The 20,889-nt window shown below is 41.6% G+C and overlaps 1 protein-coding gene across 4 annotated transcripts in view; it reads left to right on the top strand.

Moving 5' to 3' along the window:
* LOC129826305 (EGF-like repeat and discoidin I-like domain-containing protein 3) overlaps positions 1-19,298 on the top strand; it is a 283,677-nt gene extending 264,379 nt beyond the window's left edge. For all 4 annotated transcript variants that reach the window (XM_055886873.1, XM_055886874.1, XM_055886875.1 and 1 more), the window contains 2 exons: positions 11,738-11,893; positions 17,201-19,298. In XM_055886873.1, coding sequence (XP_055742848.1) covers positions 11,738-11,893; positions 17,201-17,350 — 306 coding nt within the window. In that variant the 3' untranslated portion in view covers positions 17,351-19,298. The remainder of the gene's footprint in view (positions 1-11,737; positions 11,894-17,200) is intronic.
* The last annotated feature ends 1,591 nt before the right edge of the window (positions 19,299-20,889 follow it).

The raw sequence follows: 20,889 nt of genomic DNA on the forward strand, positions 1-20,889 counted from the left end.
CTTGAATGGCCCTGTTTTTGTTGCTATGTTTCCATTTTTACTGGTCAAGCCACAACTGAGCCTGCCATATTAAACCTTTAGACCCTTTTTTGTACGCTAGCACCTCTATTTCAGTCTCTAAAGTTTTGATTTCTTAGCTTTTTTTTGGTTGAGCCGTTGTATTTTATGGTACGGTGTTGTATATTCCTCATTGGCTTTAAAGGGATGAATTTGACCATATATGGTTATATAGGGGTATTTCAAAATGAAAATAGCCAAGGCTGTGCATGAGCACCCTTGCCTGAGAACAGTTGGTATTTCTAAAAAAAAAAATCTTACCGGTCTGCGTATGACTCTCATAGAATTGTTTGATAAATCACACCTTTTCTATGCATGCGAACATTCAAAATGTTGTCCATAAGTAGTATTTTAGAATGTTTTCTACACGATATTGATACATGAGGCCCCATGAATACCTTAGAGGTAAACTTAAACTAATTTGAAAAACATATCTGATGCTAATTTCATTAAAGCATTATCGGCAGTGCATCCTGCCATTTTAACCCAGTCCGATATGGCCCTTACTTTGCTCTATTTTATGCACTTTCCCCGCAGCTAGCGTGCTAATTCAATTAACCTCCAAATTAAGTTACTGTGGGGACACTAGATCCATCTGCCTCCCTGTTTCAATGGAATGCTTTGTATTGTCCCCATTCCATCTTTAAATAAACAGCCCTCCTTTGAACCTGGACAATGCTATTCCTCTTCTATTTCATCTTATCTTCTAGCGCACGTCGGCCACATCCCACTGTCTCTTTTTCTCTCTCAGCTGATGCTGGGTGCTTGAATCTTTTTTTGATCTGAATGATTGATTCATGAGTTTCCAGCATCTGAGGGATATGAAGGAATGTGGAGATTGAAGGCACCTCGACTCAAATCAGATCCGCCCAGATTGTCTTGTATGTGTTCTGCATGTGTATCTGGCTGTGTCATGTCTAAACCAAACTCCCACTCCAATAAATACTGAATCCAGTCATTGCTTGACTTTTTAACATTTTTTTATCAGAGATTCTTATTGAACATACACAAGTAGATGTATCACCATGTCAGTCACATATATGATGATACAGCTACTGTGATTCATTTGGAGCGGCCCATTGTAAGCAAGAGAGCAAAACAATAGAAAACTGATTATTGATGGCCACTGGCCTCCCGGGTGGCGCAGTGGTCTAGGGCACTGCATCGCAGTGCTAGCTGCGCCACCAGAGTCTCTGGGTTCGTGCCCAGGCTGGGCTGGGTTCGCGCCCAGGCTCTGTCGCAGCCGGCCGCAAACGGGAGGTCCGTGGGGAGACGCACAATTGGCATAGCGTCGTCCGGGTTAGGGAGGGTTTGAACGGTAGGGATATCCTTGTCTCAGTATGTAAAATGTAATGAAATGTAAAAAAAATGTTATAAAATGTATGCACTCTACTGTAAGTCGCTCTGGATAAGAGCGTCTGCTAAATTACTAAAATGTAAATGTAAAATGTAATTGACTCATGTGACATATGAGTGGTGTTCACAGGTTGTGTTTGTGAGCAGACCTTTTTCATAATTAGGTAATCATCTCACAGACGCCTTGTGTGCATGGGTGCGCGCATATGTGCATGCCAGTAGCGGTGCGTGGGTAAAATCCCTGGGGAAGCCAAGCCAGGAAATAAAAGCCCTTTCACGAACTATGTGTAGTGATAATTGCATTTTTTGCTCTATAACCTGTTAGTCCATATGCATTGCCACCATGATATATAGGCCTAAGGCTGAGACAATAAGAAGACACAGTGGCAGAATCAATTCAACCACGCCTTTGTTTCATCACAAAACCGGAGAGCAACATCTGTCCGGTGAAGTCCACAAAGCATATTACATGTAGTAAACAGTTACACGGCCTTCAATTTGTTCAAGCAAGTTAATGTTTCCAACATTTCCGGACTACTAAACAACCATTAATTTAGAACCACAGAGAGATTCTGCAAGTCGAAAAGAAGTCTCCACTATTCCAACACAATTTCAGCTTCAGCAAATCACATTTTACATATTAGCAGACACTCTCATCCAGCGCGACTTACAGTAGTGAGTGCATACATTTTCATACTTGTTCGTACTGGTCCCCAGTGGGAATCGGACCACAACTCTGGTGTTGCAAGTGCCATGCCCTACCAACTGAGCGTCACCTATGCTTAGCCTAACACAGTGAGAACTAAAATATACCCAAAATGATTTATTCCAATCAAAGTAAGCTAAATCTGAGGTAGCTGTCCATGGAACTGATGTGTGTGTGTGCAAGTAGAAGAAGCATGTTGACTCACCCTACTTGTAGAGAAACGCCTATGACATCCTCCCCACAATGTATGAATTTATGCTTGGATCAGAATCGCCGTTGTAATCATTAGCCAGTACAGATAATTAAGTAAAACCAGAAGTCCCCAAATCCTTTTCTCCATCTATGGCTAATTTAAGAAAAGGAAGATTTTAGTCAGCTATCTAGCCAGCCACCGGACGACAACTACACAACGAGACGCAAAAATTCAAGTTGTTTTTTGTAAATTACATTTTGCGTAATGTGATCGGTGTGAAGCCAAATCCAAACTGGCTTCCCTTGACACTTTTTTTTTTTCACTCAGTTTAGCTCAATGCTGATTGGCTATTATTATTATTTAAATGTTTTATCAAGGGATGCCAAATGCTCACTGACTTCCCTTGTATTCAATGCTATGGGCAGCAACAATGGCATAATCTTTTTGACCAAACAGCCTTAGATCGATGGGTTACACATAAAAAGAAAGAGGGGCGCTGTTTCGCTCGCTCGGATGCTTTCTCTGGTGAGAAACATTCAGCCTCTCGCGAATATAAGGACAAATATGAAACACAGAGAGACGTGTGTGTGTGTGTGTGTGTGTGTGTGTGTGTGTGTGTGTGTGTGTGTGTGTGTGTGTGTGTGTGTGTGTGTGTGTGTGTGTGTGTGTGTGTGTGTGTGTGTGTGTGTGTGTGTGTGTGTGTGTGTGTGTGTGTGTGTGTGTGTGTGTGCGCGTGTGCATGCTTGATTCAGAAGTCGGAAGTTTACATGCACTTAGGTTGGAGTCATTAAAACTCGTGTTTCAACCACTCCACAAATTTCTTGTTAACAAACTATAGTTTTGGCAGGTTGGTTAGGACATCTACTTTGTGCATGACACAAGTAATTGTTTATAGACAGATCATTTCACTTATAATTCACTATCACAATTCCAGTGGGTCAGAAGTTTACATAAACTATGTTGACTGTGCCTTTAAACAGCTTGGAAAATTCCAGAAAATTATGTCATGGCTTTAGAAGCTTCTAATAGGCTAATTGACATCATTTGAGTCGATTGGAGGTGTACCTGTGGATGTATTTCAAGGCCTTCCTTCCAGCTCAGTGCTTCTTTGCTTGACATCATGGGAAGAAAAAAAGAAATCAGCCAAGACCTTAGAAAACAAATTGTAGACCTCCACAAGTCTGGTTCATCCTTGGGAGCAATTTCCAAATGCCTGCAGGTACCAAGTTCATCTGTACAAACAATAGTATGCAAGTATAAACACCATGGGACCACGCAGCCGTCATACCGCTCCGGAAGGAGACGTGTTCTGTCCCCTAGAGATTAACGTACTTTGGTGGGAAAAGTGCTAATCAATCCCAGAACAACAGCAAATTACCTTGTGAAGATGCTGAAGGAAACAGGTCCAAAACTATTTATATCCACAGTAAAACGAGTCCTATATTGACATAACCAAAAGGCCGCTCAGCAAGGAAGAAGCCACTGCTCCAAAACCACCATTAAAAAAAGCCAGACTATGGTTTGCAACTGCACATGGGTACAAAGATCGTACTTTTTGGAGATATGTCCGTTGGTCTGATGAAACAAAAATATAACTGTTTGATCATAATGACCATCGTTATTTTGGGAGGAAAAAGGGGGATGCTTGCAAGCCGAAGAACACCATCCCAATCGTGAAGGACAGTGGTGGCAGCATCATGTTGTGGGGGTGTTTTGCTGCAGGAGGGACTGGTGCACTTCACTAAATAGATGGCATCATGAGGCTGGAAAATTATGTGGATATATTGAAGCAACATCTCAAGACATCAGTCAGGAAGTTAAAGCTTGGTCGCAAATGGGTCTTCCAGATGGACAATGACATACTTACAAAGTTGTGGCAAAATGGCTTAAGGACATCGAAGTCAAGGTATTGGAGTGGCCATCACAAAGCCCTGACCTCAATCCTATAGAAAATATGTGGGCAGAACTGAAGAAGCGTGTGCAAGCAAGGAGGCCTACAAACCTGACTCAGTTACATCAGCTCTGTCTGGAGGAATGGGCCAAAATTCACCCAACTTATTGTGGGAAGCTTGTGGAAGGCTCCCTGAAACGTTTCAACCAAGTTAAACAATTTAAAGGCAATGCTACCAAATAGTAATTGAGTATGTAAACTTCTGACCCACTGGGAATGTGATGAAAGAAATAAAAGCTGAAATAAAAATCCTTCTCCCTACTATTATTCTGACATTTCACATTCTTAAAATAAACTGGTGATCTTAACTGACCTAAAACAGGGAATTTTTACAAGGATTAAATGTCAGGAATTGTGAAAAACTGAGTTTAAATGTATTTGGCTAAGGTGTATGTAAACTTCCGACTTCAACTGTGTGTATATATAAATATATATATATATATATATATAAATATATATATATATATATATATATATATATATATATATATCATCTTTTTTTTACAGAACTTACTCTTGAAGTGGTAATAGTAGAATACACAAGGTGCAATTACAAATTGGGTGGTGAATTATCAGTTTTCCTCTTGACATGTCAGTTATTGCAGACCAGAAAGCTATTTATTACTCTTCAGAAATGTCCAGATCAACTAGCCCATGTCAGGTCGTTTTTTTTAGCCCAAAGATGTTGTTGTAATGTTTGAGTCACTCAAATATCACATGAACACACACAAGACATGGCAAATGTGTAGAATTGCTGGAAATTAGTTTTAAAACGGATGTCTTCCTCTTGACAAAATGTGTAGATTAGCACTAAATAAGCTTTAAACCTGCAAAATGTTCTCTCCACTATAAATAGGGGTGTAAACAGTGCTTGCTCCTCAATGCTGGAAAGGGTTCCTGAGTGTAATAGTTTTTGATCCCCTGATTTAGCAGACACTCTTAGCCAGTGCAATTAGGGTAAAGTGCATTGCTCAAGTCCACATTGACATACCTAGTCAGCTCGTGGATTTGAACCAGCAACCTTTCAGTTATGGGCCCAATGGCTTGACCACCAGGCTATCTGTCAATTGAGTATGAGCAATGTGATAAACATCATGAGAAAGTGCTGCTGCTGAGACTGCAGGGAATGCAGTTGTTTTTAACATCACCAAGTGTACTAGGAGGAAACAGAACACCAGACAAACTACTCTGCACCTGATCTGAAAGTGTTAACCCTGTCAACCGCCAAATCCAACGTGAATGCTGTTCATGGGAATCACAGTGGATGTAATTCCCAGCGTCCTCTCTGCTGTGGTAAGACCATGGATGCGTCCCAATAATCGATACAGAGAAACTTCTTTTTAACCCATCCCTGCACCAATCCAATGCTTTTAGATTTGTGGGAAAGAGTGAACGAGTGCACACTTCAAGAGAAAGGAGGTATTATTTGGATGTACCCCACGGATTGTCACGTGTGGATCAGAGTGCCTCTCTCCTCTCCAACAGATATCGGACACGACACAATGAATCAATGGAGGCTTTCCACACTGTAATACCTTTTAAATGATCTGTCGGCATGGTTGATTTTCTGCCCGTTTTCTTCCCCCATTTGAGTTAAGTAGACAAGCAGAGCCTATTTCCACCCCATCAATAGATACATAGTATGGAATTTTTATTCCACAAGGATGTTTAAATTAGTCGAAATGTAACATTTTCTATTAACTGGATTTGACTAATCTCATTTGGGGGAAATTGATTGTCCTCCATAAATGTGTTTTTATAATCTCTTTGTAATATATAATATATAATCTCTTTATTTTTGGCACGCAGGTGAATTTATGCTTGTCTTCTTAAGCACTTAGCTTGGGTCTGCTGGTTTAAATTATGTATGGGAAAAAAGGCTCCCACTAAATGAAAAGCTGTGAAGTTTTTTTTCAACTGTATGTGCTGTGTCAAATTCAGAGAGCAGTTTTCTCTCTTACAGTAGCCTCTCTTCACAGGCACTCAAAAATTCTAATGTGCTGAGTTTAGCAAACAAAATAGTTATTCTGTAAAAATATCAAATCAAAAATCAAATCAAATCAAAATGGAAAAATATGGAAACGGGGTTATTTACGCAAGTGTGCTTTACGCAGAGGAAGAAAGGAGGGAGGGTAGGAGGAAGTGATGTTACGAAACCGATGAACTAGCCTAATAATATTGATGCAATTGCTTTGTCTAGTGGTCCTAGGCCTAGTTACACGGTCTGTTTGCTGAATGAATGTGTGCATTTATGTGAGAACCGTGTTTCAGGACCGTGTTGGATGACCAACCAGGAGAGAGCAATTTACGAATTCTGGTCCCGCTACCACTTGACCTCTTGGACGGCCAGTCCAAGTGGATTATTATGTGTTAAGATGGTGAGGAAACATAAATATGTACAAAAAGGAAAAACACCAAAGGTTTTCAAAACTAAAACTAAAAAACTCATGAAAGGCCTCATGGCCAGCAAACAAACCCAGCAGCCTCAGGGCTTGCCAGCTGGGATACTGACTGACAATCACCCTAATTGGCAGCACCAGTGGGGTATACTACGATGGAAGCTAGATCTACTCAGGATTGTATAAAGCTAGTCAGCTTCAGTCAGCTTCAAATTCCAGCTTAGGCTTCATCCATACTACGAAGGTGGATATTGATCATGCAGCTGCCGCTAAGTCAAACAGGCTTTTAACTGTGCGTGCATGTCACACATGGCTTGTCAAACTATTCATTGAGACAATGCCACATTTTCATTTTAGCCGAAATCAACATGAAAAAAAAAGTTATCTTGGAATTTCAGCAGGTTATGGCGTGTTAGAAGTGCCGTCTTTTATTACTTATCGCTAATGCCGTCTTTGATGTGCTTTGGTGTGCTTATCAATGCACAGGCACCTTTCTTCCCACTCCTCTCGATAATAGAATTGTATTAAGTTTTACTGTGCTTGAACTTTCAAAATGCATCCTGTCAAAATGTGTAATGGGAGAGACATTTTCATTTAACTGTTTTTAACACACACAAAAAAACATTTTATTCATAAAATATTTAATCAGTCGTCTTCCTCAAAAGAAGAGGATGATAACGCAATCTTTGCAAGAGGGATGGATTCACTGTTACTGTAATGCTAAAGACTACCCGTCTGGTTTAAAGATGCACACTTTTATTAGCTCACTTTGGACCAGTCTTACCAGCAAGGGAAGCTGTCAACAATATTTATTTTTTCCTAAAGTGGATTCAGTACACGCCACAACTGCAACTGTCAATAGACCTTTGCGCTAGGAGGGCAAGGCGACATGGAACATTTTAAAAAGCATTTCACTCTGGTCGATATCAGAGTGAGCAGGAAGTCCTGTTTTTGCATGTTTGGCATTTAGCACATCCTGGCAGTGGCTGGCTGGTCTCACGCCGATACAGCCAGTGCAGAGACTTTTCAGTTTGTGACCGTATCTCCGCTGTGAGTTAGGCCCCAAGGTAACACAGGTGTCCACACTTCTTACTGGACAGAACCCACATTTCGCCATGTCAGTGCTCAGCAGACGCCTTATGTGATTTGACATCTCGCCACCTCAAGTGGAAACGGTAGTCATGAAAGGAGTTGGGTGTGTGTGTGTGTGCATGCGTGTTAGGTGTTTCACTCTTTTATTCTCACACGGTGTCTCCCGGTTGGACCGGCCTGAGTGCTGCCTGGAGTTAGAATCAAGACTGTGATTATCCGATCAACAGGCTTAAGGCTCGACATGACCACATGTTTAAAACGGCTTTCCCAGAGCATGTGGATTGACCTGTTCAATTCTTTGAGGTGGTATTTTAGAACATGCTTGGTGCTTTTTCAAACTGATGCAAGGGTAAGCATAGGTCTGGATCTGTAGTGCCTCAAACAGTTGGCGCATTGAAACTTGCACCATTTTTTTTTTCTCCCTTCATAATGATGCATCTCAAAAGCATTATGGTTGCATGTCTCGATACTGTGATGTTTTATTCAAATACAGGGCCCCCCTGCAACAATACAATAAGAGACATTTCTATGCAGTTTTCTGAGCACAGATGCCACGTTCGGAAAAACCATGGCAATTGACCTATTTCTTCTCGCACCTCTGCTTTAAGCTTTAATGATGGCGGCCTCATCGTGGGGTTGATGGGCCGTGATATCATCCTGTTGAGTCCATATGCCTGTGTGAGCTGTACTTACAGTACACTACCCCGGCTCCTAACGTTTGCCTTGTGTACACTCCACACACACACACACACACACACACACACACACACACACACACACACACACACACACACACACACACACACACACACACACACACACACACACACACATACACATACACACACTTCCAACAGTCTAGAAATTGGGTGAGATTATATGAGCAGTGTAGATTAAATAAGTCTTCAACACATACAATTAGCTCAGCTAGAGGGGGAGCTAGCTGCTAGCTGGGTGCTCTGGATGTATACAGTGTGGAGTAGTAGAGGGGCTAACTGTTTTCCTCTACAGCAGCCTCGCACTCTTTTCCCCCCTCTGACAAAACCAGCACTTCAAATATGGACATGGGCGTTACACGCAAACTCTCATCTCAATGAGTAGATGGGGGGGGTTTCTCTCTCCTCTTTTTCAGTTTATATTCTCTTTTTTCTCTCTTTCCCTATTTGTCCCATAGAAACACATGCATGTGTCGCCTTGAAGCACCATGCAGGGATAATTAATTCTGCCAAATTTTATGAATGTTTTCCACTGATGGGGGAAACAGACGGTGATGGAGGAGAACAGGGGATGGGGTAAGCGAGGAGAGGGGGTGTGACTCTTTGAGGTGTTGCTTGTGTCGACTTCCACTCGCCCGAGGAGAAGGAGTGAGAGAAAGGAATGCTGTGATCATTTTTTTGGTGCCTCTCTGTCACGAGGATTCAGAGGTTGCCGCTAAGACTTCAAATCCCCCGGTGTGCCAGGGTTAAGTGTGTTGGAAGGTGGGTTTTGGGAGACTCCTGGCTCTAACAAGCTTATCTCGCCCTTTAAATCAGTTTGGGGCATCAAAGTGTTGGGAGCTGGCTGTGCCAGGGGCGGTCGTCTTTTTTTGACTGCTACCTATGAACGCAAATACAGGTTCCCCTTCAAGCGTGCCTTTGTTTTGGTGGCAGACTTGACAGGTTGGCCAGCATGAGACTACCTCTACGCTGTGCTCTGCTTGGAGGGTAATCGAGCCTCACAATGCAACGTGTCATTCCTTCTCCCTGAAGCAGCCACAGCCTCACCCATTCCTTTAGTGTCCCTTCATGCATAAGGCTGTTTGCAATTGCTGTAATTATAAAAGAGAGGTTATTTAAAGCCCCATTTATAAGTCCCCCCCTCCCAAAACAGACATGAACACTTCATTAAACAAAGGGGTGAAGCATCTGTACAGGTCTGGTTTTGAAGGAGGTATCTCTGTTTCAATAGAAAACAATGTAAGCCAATGTGTATAATTGCCTACATGACATCATGGTAAGGTGCCCTTGTACCAAGATTTTAAATTAGGACCATAACTGTTCAACTAACATACTGCCTCAGAGAGCCAACCCTTTTTATGTTGTTTTCAGAACCCCAAGAGCTGGCTGCTTACTCCATATTACATAACTCTTGTTCTATAAGAGCACAGAAAGATTGACAGCAAGCCATGTCTTTGGCTCCCTATAAGTCAGGGACCCAGGCCTGAGCCTGCCTGCTCTTCCAAACAGATGTCTACAGTGAAAACCTCTTTGAATCCCTGGAGAATGTCTGTCAGAACAGGACTGAAGACCAGCTCAGGAGCAATCTCCTGGCCTCATGACAGATGTTGTGGAGATGTGGGCTCATATGCACCATATTTGTGTGCTGTGTTTGTGCATGTAATGCATTATGATATGTTGCAATGCATAGTAATATAATGTATGGGATGATGTACAGGCGAGGGTCTTGAGAACATGGGAGAGCGAGAAGCCTCTGTGTTTTGGCCCACATTTATCACGTTCTATATAGCAGTCTTCGGTTCAATTCTGAATTAAGTTGTAAATTGTTCTTTAATTCCAATTGAATTCTTGAATTTGAATTGGCCACACCCCACAGGGAATTGAATTTGATTTAAAAAAAAAGTAGATTTCAATTAAGTTCCATGAAATTCAAATGGCTTATTTATTCTACACATCACTTCTGTATACTCATGTTTATTTTGACATTGTGTCAACATTTTACTGCAGAGCAAACACTGCAATATGAAAGGGAGCAATCTAACATTTCATGACAATCTTTGAATTATAATCCAAATCATATTTAAAATGGTATGTATACTCTTTGCAATAATAAGTGGCAGATCCTTTTGATAAAAGATTTGTCAAATGAATGAGACTTTCATGTTATCAGTTGAATTGCTTTGAATATAATTATACTTCCTTCAATTCAAATTCTTTTCAAATTCTGCTTCCTGTGGAGTGTGGCCAATTAAAATTCATGTGTTGAATATAATTCAATTCAGAAATGTAGGATGACATATAGGCTCCTGTGTATTGTAAATCCAGCTCAGGAAACCCAGATCTCGATCTCGCGCTCTCATTTGTACGACCTCTCTCCTTTTTGACCGCCTCTCTTGCTCTCTCTTCACCCCATGAAGGGGATCGGTGTGCATGGATCTAGCCAGACAGTTACTGTACCGTCATGGTGTTATTGACATTGAGCCAAATCAAGAGCAGACTGGATCATTTGTGGTTATGGTTTCAAACTATGTCATGGTTGCCATGTTGTGTGTAAAACATTCCCTGTTGCCAGTCATGCGTTTGTATTTATGAGCTACGAATGAAGCCTTTGATCCTTAAGCCATGAATTTAAGTGACCTTTTTGTTGGCATGTGAAAGAGAGTCAAATGATGTTACAGAATGGATAGTTTGTGCTTTTCACCCTGGTTCCTCTTTGGGATGCAGCCTGGGATGATTAGGAATTCCACAAGCACACATTGGGTTGTTTTTCTCCTCTGATTCAAAGCTATGCTGATTCATGCTCAATTATAAAAGATGAACCGAAAACACTCATAATTCTGCTCAGACATCTCGCTTGATCTCCCTAAATGCACCCGTTTTATACTCCACGGAAACCCATCTCATCATGCACTGCTCTCAGGTTCTTCCACTTTAGATTCAAATTATTTGTAATTTTCTGCATTATGACTTCCGGTACATTGCTCATTGTGCATAATTAACACCGAATAAATGTAGGGGAGCTAACCCTGACAATCCATTGACTTCCTTCCATGGAATCCTGCATGGGCTTGGTAATAGTGTGCATTCTGTACACACTAGTCAGAAACCTGCACTGTTTTGTTAGCTCTAAATAATTGAACTTGGAGAAAACTGAGCATCTCTGACACTTTTGTTTAGCTGAGTCGGAGGTGATAAAGTAAAGTTTTTCTCTGTTTCTATCTCTCTCCCTCACCCTCCACACTCTCTCTCGCTCTTGGTCTCTCTCAGGTTGACATGCTCCTGCCTACTAAAATTACCGGCGTCATCACCCAGGGGGCGAAGGACTTTGGCCATGTCCAGTTCGTGGGCTCCTACAAGGTGGCCTACAGCAACGATGGAGAGACGTGGCTCGTATATCAAGATGAAAAACAGAGGAAGGACAAGGTGAGCCGTCCTCACTCCATTAACAGCACTGCTTTCCTATGAAATGCATGTAACCCAAACCCTGCATGCCATCAGTAGCGGAAGGAACGGTATCCACCAAAACTCAAGCATAATATTAGTAGATGTAAAAGGCCAACGCTATTTTGACATGCGGTAAAATCCCAAACGAATCCAAATAGAAATGTTAATTTTGCAACCAAGAATTGAATCCAACTGAAAGACAAAGTGAATGAGTGGGAAAAGCCACAACGAGGAGAAAAAAGACAATAAATGCCCAAGCGAACAATCAAACACAAAACAACAATTGACAGAATGAACGGAGAAATGTAGTGTGCTGCTTATAGCTGTCAAGCTCTGACCCAGTCTCATCGCTCTGTGTTGAGCGCTGCATCTTCCCGTCTCAGGCTCCAGCACAGCTTGCTGACGCCTCTCTCTGACTTTCCCTTGGCATCCTGGATCAGACAAGGGCACGTTGTCTAGCAGTCCTGGTCGGCATGCTGCCTGAAATTGTGTTTACGGGTCCTTCAACAGAGTACACGTGACCATTCCAATCGCCCACGCCGGCGAACGGGAAAGGAGGCTGTGACAACACTCTGCTGTCAGGAGAGCAGCAGCACTACTGGGCCTGTTGTTTTAGAGGAGGCCTGTTTACTTTGCTGCTCTCACTGGGTTGTTTAATGATAAGGATTTCCTGGAGCTTCTGCTGATGATGGTCAGAGCAGGGCTAACCTGGGAGGAAACACACCTAGACATAGACCTAAAAACATACACACACACAGATCTCTTGATTTATGCAAGCCTTTAAAGCACACTGGCAGCTTATCTCTCTTTAACAGGCTACAGTGAACTAGATTCTCCCAGAAGCATGAATCCACAAAATAAGCATATGACAAGTGATCAAATTAGTTTAATACAGTAAATTGCTGTCTTTTTTCATATGCGGAACAGGGTGAAGATAAAGATTCTAATATATACAGTGCCTTCGTTAAGTATTCAGTCCCCTTGACTTTTTCCACATTTTGTTACGTTACAGCCTTATTCTAAAATGGATTAATTCGGGGGGGGGGGGGGTTCAATCTACACACAATACCCCAACATGACAAAACAAAATCCGTTTTTTTTAGTATTCAGTACTTTTTAAGTGCTCAGTACTTTGTTAAAACACTTTTGGCAGCGATTACAGCCTTGACTCTTCTTGGGTATGACGCTACAAGCTTGGCACACCTGTATTTGGGGAGTTTCTAACATTCCTCTCTGCAGATCCTCTCAAGCTCTGTCAGGTTGAATGGGGAGCGTCGCTGCACAGCCATTTTCAGGTCTCTCCAGAGATGATTCGATTTGTTTCAAGTCCGGGCTCTGGCTGGGCCACTCAAGGACATTCAGAGACTTGTCTCGAAGATACTCCTGCGTTGTCGTGTTGGAAGGTGAACCTTTGCCCAGTCTGAGGTCTTGAGCACTCTGGAGCAGGTTTTCATCAAGGATCTTTCTATACTTTGCTCCGTTCATCTTTCCCTCGATCTTGACTAGTCTCCCATTCCCTGCCGCTGAAAAACATCCCCACAGGATGATGTTGCCACCACTATACTTCACAGTACATGTCGCTTGGCATTCAGGCCAAAAATGTCATTCTTGGTTTCATCAGACCAGAGAAACTTGTTTATCGTAGTCTGATAGTCTTTAGGTGCCTCTTGTCAAACTCCAAGCAGAATGTCATGTGCCTTTTACAGAGGATTGGCTTCTGTCTGGCCACTCTACCATAAAGGCCTGATTGGTGAAGTGTGGCAGAGATGGTTGTCCTTCTGGAAGGTTCTCCCATCTCCACAGAGGAACTCTGGAGCTCTGTCAGAGTAACCATCGGGTTCTTGGTCACCTCCCTGACCAAGGCCCTTCTCCTCCGATAACTCAGTTTGGCAGGGCGGCCAGCTCTAGGAAGTGTCTTAGTGGGTCCAAAGGTCTTCCGTTTAAGAATGATGGAGGCCACTGTGTTCTTGGGGACCTTCAATGCTAAAATGTTTTTTGTCATTATAGTGTATTGTGTGTAGATCGATGAGGAAAATGTTGTATTTAATACATTTTATAAATAAGACTTAACGTAATAAAATGTGGAATAAGTCAAGGGGTCTGAATACTTTCCGAAGTCACTGTATATCTGATGGTGGCTTGTTACGACACATATCACCCTCCAATGGGCACACATCAATTTATGCCAACATGTACATCTTCAGTTTAGCGGCCCATGCCTGAAAACACTTCTCCATCCGCCGCTCAAATGCCTCGCTTGAGGAGTTTATAATTTAAAACACAAGATGATCTTTGGATGTGGGCCACCGCTTACCGAGTGTGAGTTTCAGCCAAGCAATCTCAATTTTAAGTACTGGAAGAATTCCAAGCGTTTGGCAAGCCTGGCAGGGACGAGAGAAAAGTGATAAAATATACACTGTCAAGATCATAGCAACCTTTGTGTTGAAATCTATAGTTCCTCCTCAGGATTTGTGGCTAGAAAAAGAGTACAGACTGAGAATACAGTGATACCATAATGATGCTATTCATAGGTAGTAAAACAATAAAATATGCAATTCACAAAAAAAGCATCCTATGTCCTATTATCCTTACTCAGGTTCTACTGCATCTTTTAGAGCAAGGCCTGGGGGGATATTAATCAGTGTGTCCCAGCACAGAGCTGTGAGGAGCTTTCCAGATATAGGACCTTTCAAGGTGTTTCCGCCTCTCAGTCGAGTGGAGCAGGTGATTAATGCTAGAGGACACATTAGGCTTCCGGACTCCAGAGACTTTTCCTGTCACGCCACAGGCTTGGAGAGGTTGGCCTGGGCTAAGAGATCTGTCTGTCTGTGTTTCTGTCTCTGTCTATAGATTCAAGCATGAGTGTCTGTGAGAGAGAAAATCTGAAGTACAGTGTTTGTGTGTGTACAGTATGTGTGTGTTTTCATGTGCACATTCATGCATGCATGTTTGCGCGCAAGACAGAGAGAGTGTGTACGTTTGTGTGTGTGTGTGTCTCTGTCTGGGTGGGTGTCTGGCTGGGCACAGCATTGTACATATTCTCCTCAGGTCTCCCCTCCTGAGCCTGAGTGTGGCAGAGACTGCAGGCAGTTAGATCTAGATGGCGAGTGGAGAGGCCTCTGTCAGCATATAGATACTCATGGACACTATAACAATTTATTTATTTTATTTTATTTAAACTTTATTTAATTAGGCAAATCAGTTAAGAGCAAATTCTTATTTTACACTGACAGCCTTCCCTGGGCAAACCCTCCCCTAACCCGGACGACACTGTGCCAATTGTGCGCCACACTATGGGACTCGCGATCACAGATGTTTGTGATACAGCCCGGTATCACACCAGGGTCTGTAGTGATGCCTCTAGCACTGAGATGCAGTGCCTTACACCGCTGTGCCACTCGGGAGCAAACCAGGGACATGCAAGCTGTCACTCACTTATATGTTGCATGTAGTTATAGAAATACTGTTTATATTAAAGTTTGGACACACCTACTCATTCAAGGGTTTTTCTTTATTTTTACTATTTTCTACATTGTAGAATAATAGTGAAGACATCAACACTATGAAATTACACATGTCCTAACCGAAAAAGTGTTAGTCCTGTTAATTTAATCAAATGCTTTTTCTGTGTAAATTGTTTAAAATGTTAAAATACGTGTCACATTACACATTTAGCAATGACAAAATGCATTTGAAACTTCACGCAGAGTAAAACTTTTGTATGACTTAATGCAATTATTTTATCGATAGGAGTGGGGGAAAAAGTGCTTGTTAATTGACAAGCACACCACAGCATACCAAAGACGGCATTAACAATACGTAATAAAAGAAAGAAATCACTTCTAATACGCCATAGCCTGTTGAATTTGCCAGATGACTCGGATTTCATTTTTATTTCGGCAGAAATGAAAATGTGGCACTGGCTCACCCATGGATTGATGTTTCAGCATTTTCTCGATGAAGAGTTTGGCGTTTGACTAGCAATGTGCAACATGAATGCACGGTCCACAACCCAGTTCGAGCAGGCTTGAGTAAGCGGCAATTGCACGATCAATATCCACCTTCGTAACATGGATGAAGCCTGAGCTGGATTGTGAAGCTAACTGAAGCTGGCTAGCTTTAGAATACCCAGGGTAGATCTTGCTTGCATCGTAGTGCACCTCTTTGGACTTTGTCCTGACCACGTGATCGGACTGGGAAAAACTCTGGGCCCTAACGACAGGCTTTATATGCCCTACTCACCATGCTCAGTTAGAACTGCAGTAATTCTAGAGCTCTCAGCAGCAGACTCTCATGATATGAGAGCTATTGCTGGTCATACACAGGGCCCCAGAAAAGCCATTGAGACGTCACTCTCCCTAGAGGGGGAATAAGCTCCGTTTGTATTAGCGATTTGTGGAATAATTTGGGAATTGAGCAGCCTGAAGTGGCTATGAAGTGGCTTTCAGTGGGAGGATAATGCAGACATTCTCACTGCTCTCTTGTTTCAGTAAGGAGCAGAATTATTCGAGTGTAAATGCACTGCGGCTTGTTCAAGTGTCATTACTTCCCTCAAATCCTGTGCACGATGAAGAAGAACATGTCAATCTATATCACAAATGGAATGTTTCACTTTTCAGACCTGCCAAACGTACAGTACATACCAGTTAGAGTAACATCATCATTTAATATCCCTGGGTCTTGGGGACCATCAGAATGCATTTTGTAAGAAACGTTTTTGCTCCCTGGTGGGGGCTCCAGGAACACGACTGAGAAAGCCTACTTTCCATAGAAAGGGTTCTGGTTGAACGTTTTCTCGGGGTCATAGTTGGCTAATTTCAACCACTCAATGGCAGAATGTTTTCAGCACCTGCTGGGGTCCGGCCAACTGGTTTTACATTTCACATAACGACGATGCCGAGTCCCATTACATCCCAATTAGATAGTCATAATCACACTTGTTTAATTGAAATGATCATGGACTTTAGCTAAGCTGTCCCAATAGGTACATATATCCCATATTGCATATCATTCTACTGTCGATTAACCACACTTAGGCACAAGGCTTTTAATTATCAACAACACAGTATACATCCCAATACGTCAATTATGCTCGTTTATTTTGGAATATGTCATGCTTGCACGTTTAACTACATATCAACAGCATGTCCATCACTCTTCGTCTTCTTCTAACCTTTGCTCTTTCTATCCTTTCTAATCTCACTTCTGTGCATAATGCTGAGATATGTGTGGGTGTTCAAGATCACCATTAATTTAATCTCATTCCCACTGTCCTTCCTTTCGCAGGTGTTCCAAGGAAACTTTGACAATGACACGCACAGAAAGAACGTGATAGATCCGCCCATCTACGCCCGATTTGTCCGGATCCTTCCATGGTCGTGGTACGGAAGGATCACTTTGCGTGCAGAGTTACTGGGATGCACAGAGGAAGAGTGATCACCCTTCCTCCTCATCTGTCCACCTATCCCCCTCTCCCCCCTTTAATACTGGATCATCTATCCCAGATTCAGTGTTTCAACATAAACTGTGCAACCTGTAAAAATAAATCATTTTCAAATGGATTTTTCAAGAATATGGGTTTGGTTATGATGGGTTGCTGTTTGATTTAAACCTGCCCTTGTCCTGGTTTTGTCCCTTTTTTGTTTTCTTATTTTTGTGGTAAATGTATTTTTATTCCTCTCCAGATTTTTTCCCCATCATTTTTGGAAAGAACTTGGGTAATATATTTGATGGGAGGGGGCTGGAGTGTGGAGAGGGGAATCACACTGTGGTTGAAACATATTGCCCTGGAAGCTACTGTACAGTGTCACTTTTTAACAAAGAAAACGTGAAACCTGTCTATCATGCTTCATTGGGCATTGTTAACCCCACTGAAACTTATTTCGGAACTATCCCAAAAATCATTAAACTATAACAACTAAATACTACAGTGACAGATATATATTTACTTTTGATTATAACACCTCTTCAAGCCAGGCTTTTAACATTACTGACATTGTAGTGCAAATAAAATACAATAACAATGCTCAATGCTGTTGTATTAAATGTAAAACACTAAATAATTGCATGGTGCATAAATTATGATATTAAAAGTTTATTATGACTTCATTTAAAACTCCTTCCCTAAGAGAAATTGCTTTGGTTTGGTTTAACGTGCATTTCTCAATAGTTCTGATACACACACTGCAAAAGCTTAAAAGTGATCTACTAGACGAATAACAAGGACAAAAGTGGCACTGCAGTATAGATACAGAGGTTGATGGGCTGGCTGATTGAAGTGTGTCCAAATACTCTTGAATTTTCTATCTCATCTTTAATTTATTTACATGTATTTAGCATTTCCATTTTGTGTTTGAAAGATCTCTTCTTGGAATGTCACATTTTTAGAATTGTATACATTGTTTAGACTTTTGTTTATTTTCTCTGCTTTTGTATCCTTGTGCCCAATCCTCCTCCTGCCTTTACAATATCATTTTTAATCAATGTGAAAAGCTCAGGATAGAAGTCACCCATCCATACCCACACAAAGAGTAAGCCCTCCTTTGAATAATAATATTTGACAATATGTTATGTGTACAGACATTACAATGCTAATGAAATAAATCAAATTATATTAAAAATCTATCACACAAATTATTATATTAACTTCACACAAAAAGCTTTCTATTCATGTGTTTTCAAAAGAATATAAATACATGTAAGAACTTTGAATATTTAAATATCTGTACAATGAACATTATCAGTTGTTACAGTATGTCACTGTATTTCAGTGTTGCATTTGAAAGTATCATGACATGCATCATGAAAGTCTAATATGTCTTAGATCCATGGACATGGCATTAGCATCATGCCATGCAACTCACTTTTTATAATGGATGTATTTGGCTGTGCATAATGGTTTTTATTTAATTTTTTAATATCTTGGCTTTTGATCAAGCTATTTATGAGTATATCTTGTCAAGAAGTTTCTGTGTCCATAACGTTGTCTTTTTGATTGATCATTCTAGATCGCTGTCTGTGTGCGCTTTTCACACAACGGGATCGTTACTAACCAATGGAGATGTCAGCATGACATATGAGGAGGGATACAGTATCAAATATGTCCATGTCCACAGGCACATTATGTTACAGGTCTTTTACCTTGCACTCACCATTGGTGCATTGTAAAACCTTCGCTAACTGGTGAAGGGGAACCAATATGTCAATTTTGTGTTTCTGTGTCTACTCAGTCTGAGTATCAAGCGCTATATAGAAAAGTGTACCAATGATATGCTAATTAGTCCACGCCTGCAGAAGAGTGTCAGAAACTACGACTGTGTACAGCTGAGAAAGGATTCTGCTTTTTCGGTCTTTCCGTTTGACCAATAAAAAAGATGTCTGTGAATCACATGGCTTGCCTTCTTTTTGCTCGCAAATGTGTCACATTACCCTACTTTAATAATGTAATGCTCTTCTCTTGTTCTCTGTGGTCATGCTCTACTTTCTCCCAGCGTCTAATTTCACGTGGCTGTGCTGCACCGTGTCGTCTTCATTGATTTACCTTAGGCAGCCATGCTTAGTTCCTTTGTAGCACATTCAACTTCATTTTCTTGGCTGTGGCAGGAGATCAAAACATGATTTGAAGGCCAAACATGGAAATGCATTGTCCAGTAATGATTCAATCATTTGTGAGCGCTTATGGGGAGATACAGTGCCTTCAGAAAGTATTCATACCCTTTGACAAATTCCATGTTTTGTAGTGTTACAAATTGGGATTAAAAAGGATTTGTCTTTTTTTTACTATGATCAACACAAACTACTCTAATGTCAAAGTGGAAGAAAACTTTGTTTTAAGATTCATGAAAAATAAAACACTCATATCTTGATTAGAAAAGTATTCAACCACCTGAGTCCATATACCGTTCAAGTTTGAAGCTTACATACACTTAGATTGGAGTCATTAAAACTCCTTTTTCAACCACTCCACAAATTTCTTGTTAATAAACTATACTTTTGGCACATCGGTTAGGACATCTACTTTGTGCATGACAAGTAATTTTTCCAACAAGGCAGGCTCCCACTCAGCCCAGTCCAAGCTCTTCTCTCTCCTGGCACACCAATGGTGGAACCAGCTTCCCCCTAAAGCTACAGTAGGACTGTCCATCTTCCCGAAAACATCTGAAACCCGACCAGAACCTTCCTAAGCAGAGCCAGTCCTAGTCGGTCCCTGGATGGGAGATCCAATGCTGCTGGAAGTGGTGTTGAAAGACCAGTAGGCGGCACTTTTCCCTCTAGTCTAAGGATATCCCAATGCCCCAGGACAGTGAAGGGGACATTGCCCTGCGTAGGCGTGTCGTCTTTTGGTTGGGACATTAAACGGGTGTGGTCATTAAAAAGAGGAGGGGTTTTAACCCTGGTATCTTGGCTAGATTCCCAACCTGGCGCTATTCCATCATGGCCACATAATCATCCCCCTCATTCCTCATCGGCATATATCACTCCTCACCTCTCCACCTGATAGCTGATGTGTGGTGAGCATTCTGTCAAAAAAATGGTTGCCCTTCATCGCCCAGGTGGGTGCTACACATTGGTGGTGGATGAGGTGAGTTTCCTCCTACTATGAGAAGTGCTTTGAGTACCTCAGTTGGTAGAAAAGCACCGCCATATAAATCCAATCAATTAAAGAACATCTTAAATATTCCCAGAAACCCCCCTTCTCACCCTGACCCCCCCCCCCCCCCCCCCCCAATAACTAACACTCGCACTTTACTTTCCCCCCTTAAAAGCTCTGACTTTGCTGATAGCTCCTTTATTGAGGAAAATTAATCTTAAGATGAATACACTAACTGTAAATTGCTCTGGATACGTGACTGAAATGTCATGTAATGTAAAATGCAGTTACGAATCACGCCGATCTGTTATTACAGATGGTCGCTGTATTTCAGGGCTACAAATCACTGTTGTAATAATAATAGATGGCACTTATAGCGCTTTCA

Source organism: Salvelinus fontinalis, chromosome 28 (genome assembly GCF_029448725.1).
Source record: "Salvelinus fontinalis isolate EN_2023a chromosome 28, ASM2944872v1, whole genome shotgun sequence".
NCBI lineage: Eukaryota > Metazoa > Chordata > Actinopteri > Salmoniformes > Salmonidae > Salvelinus > Salvelinus fontinalis.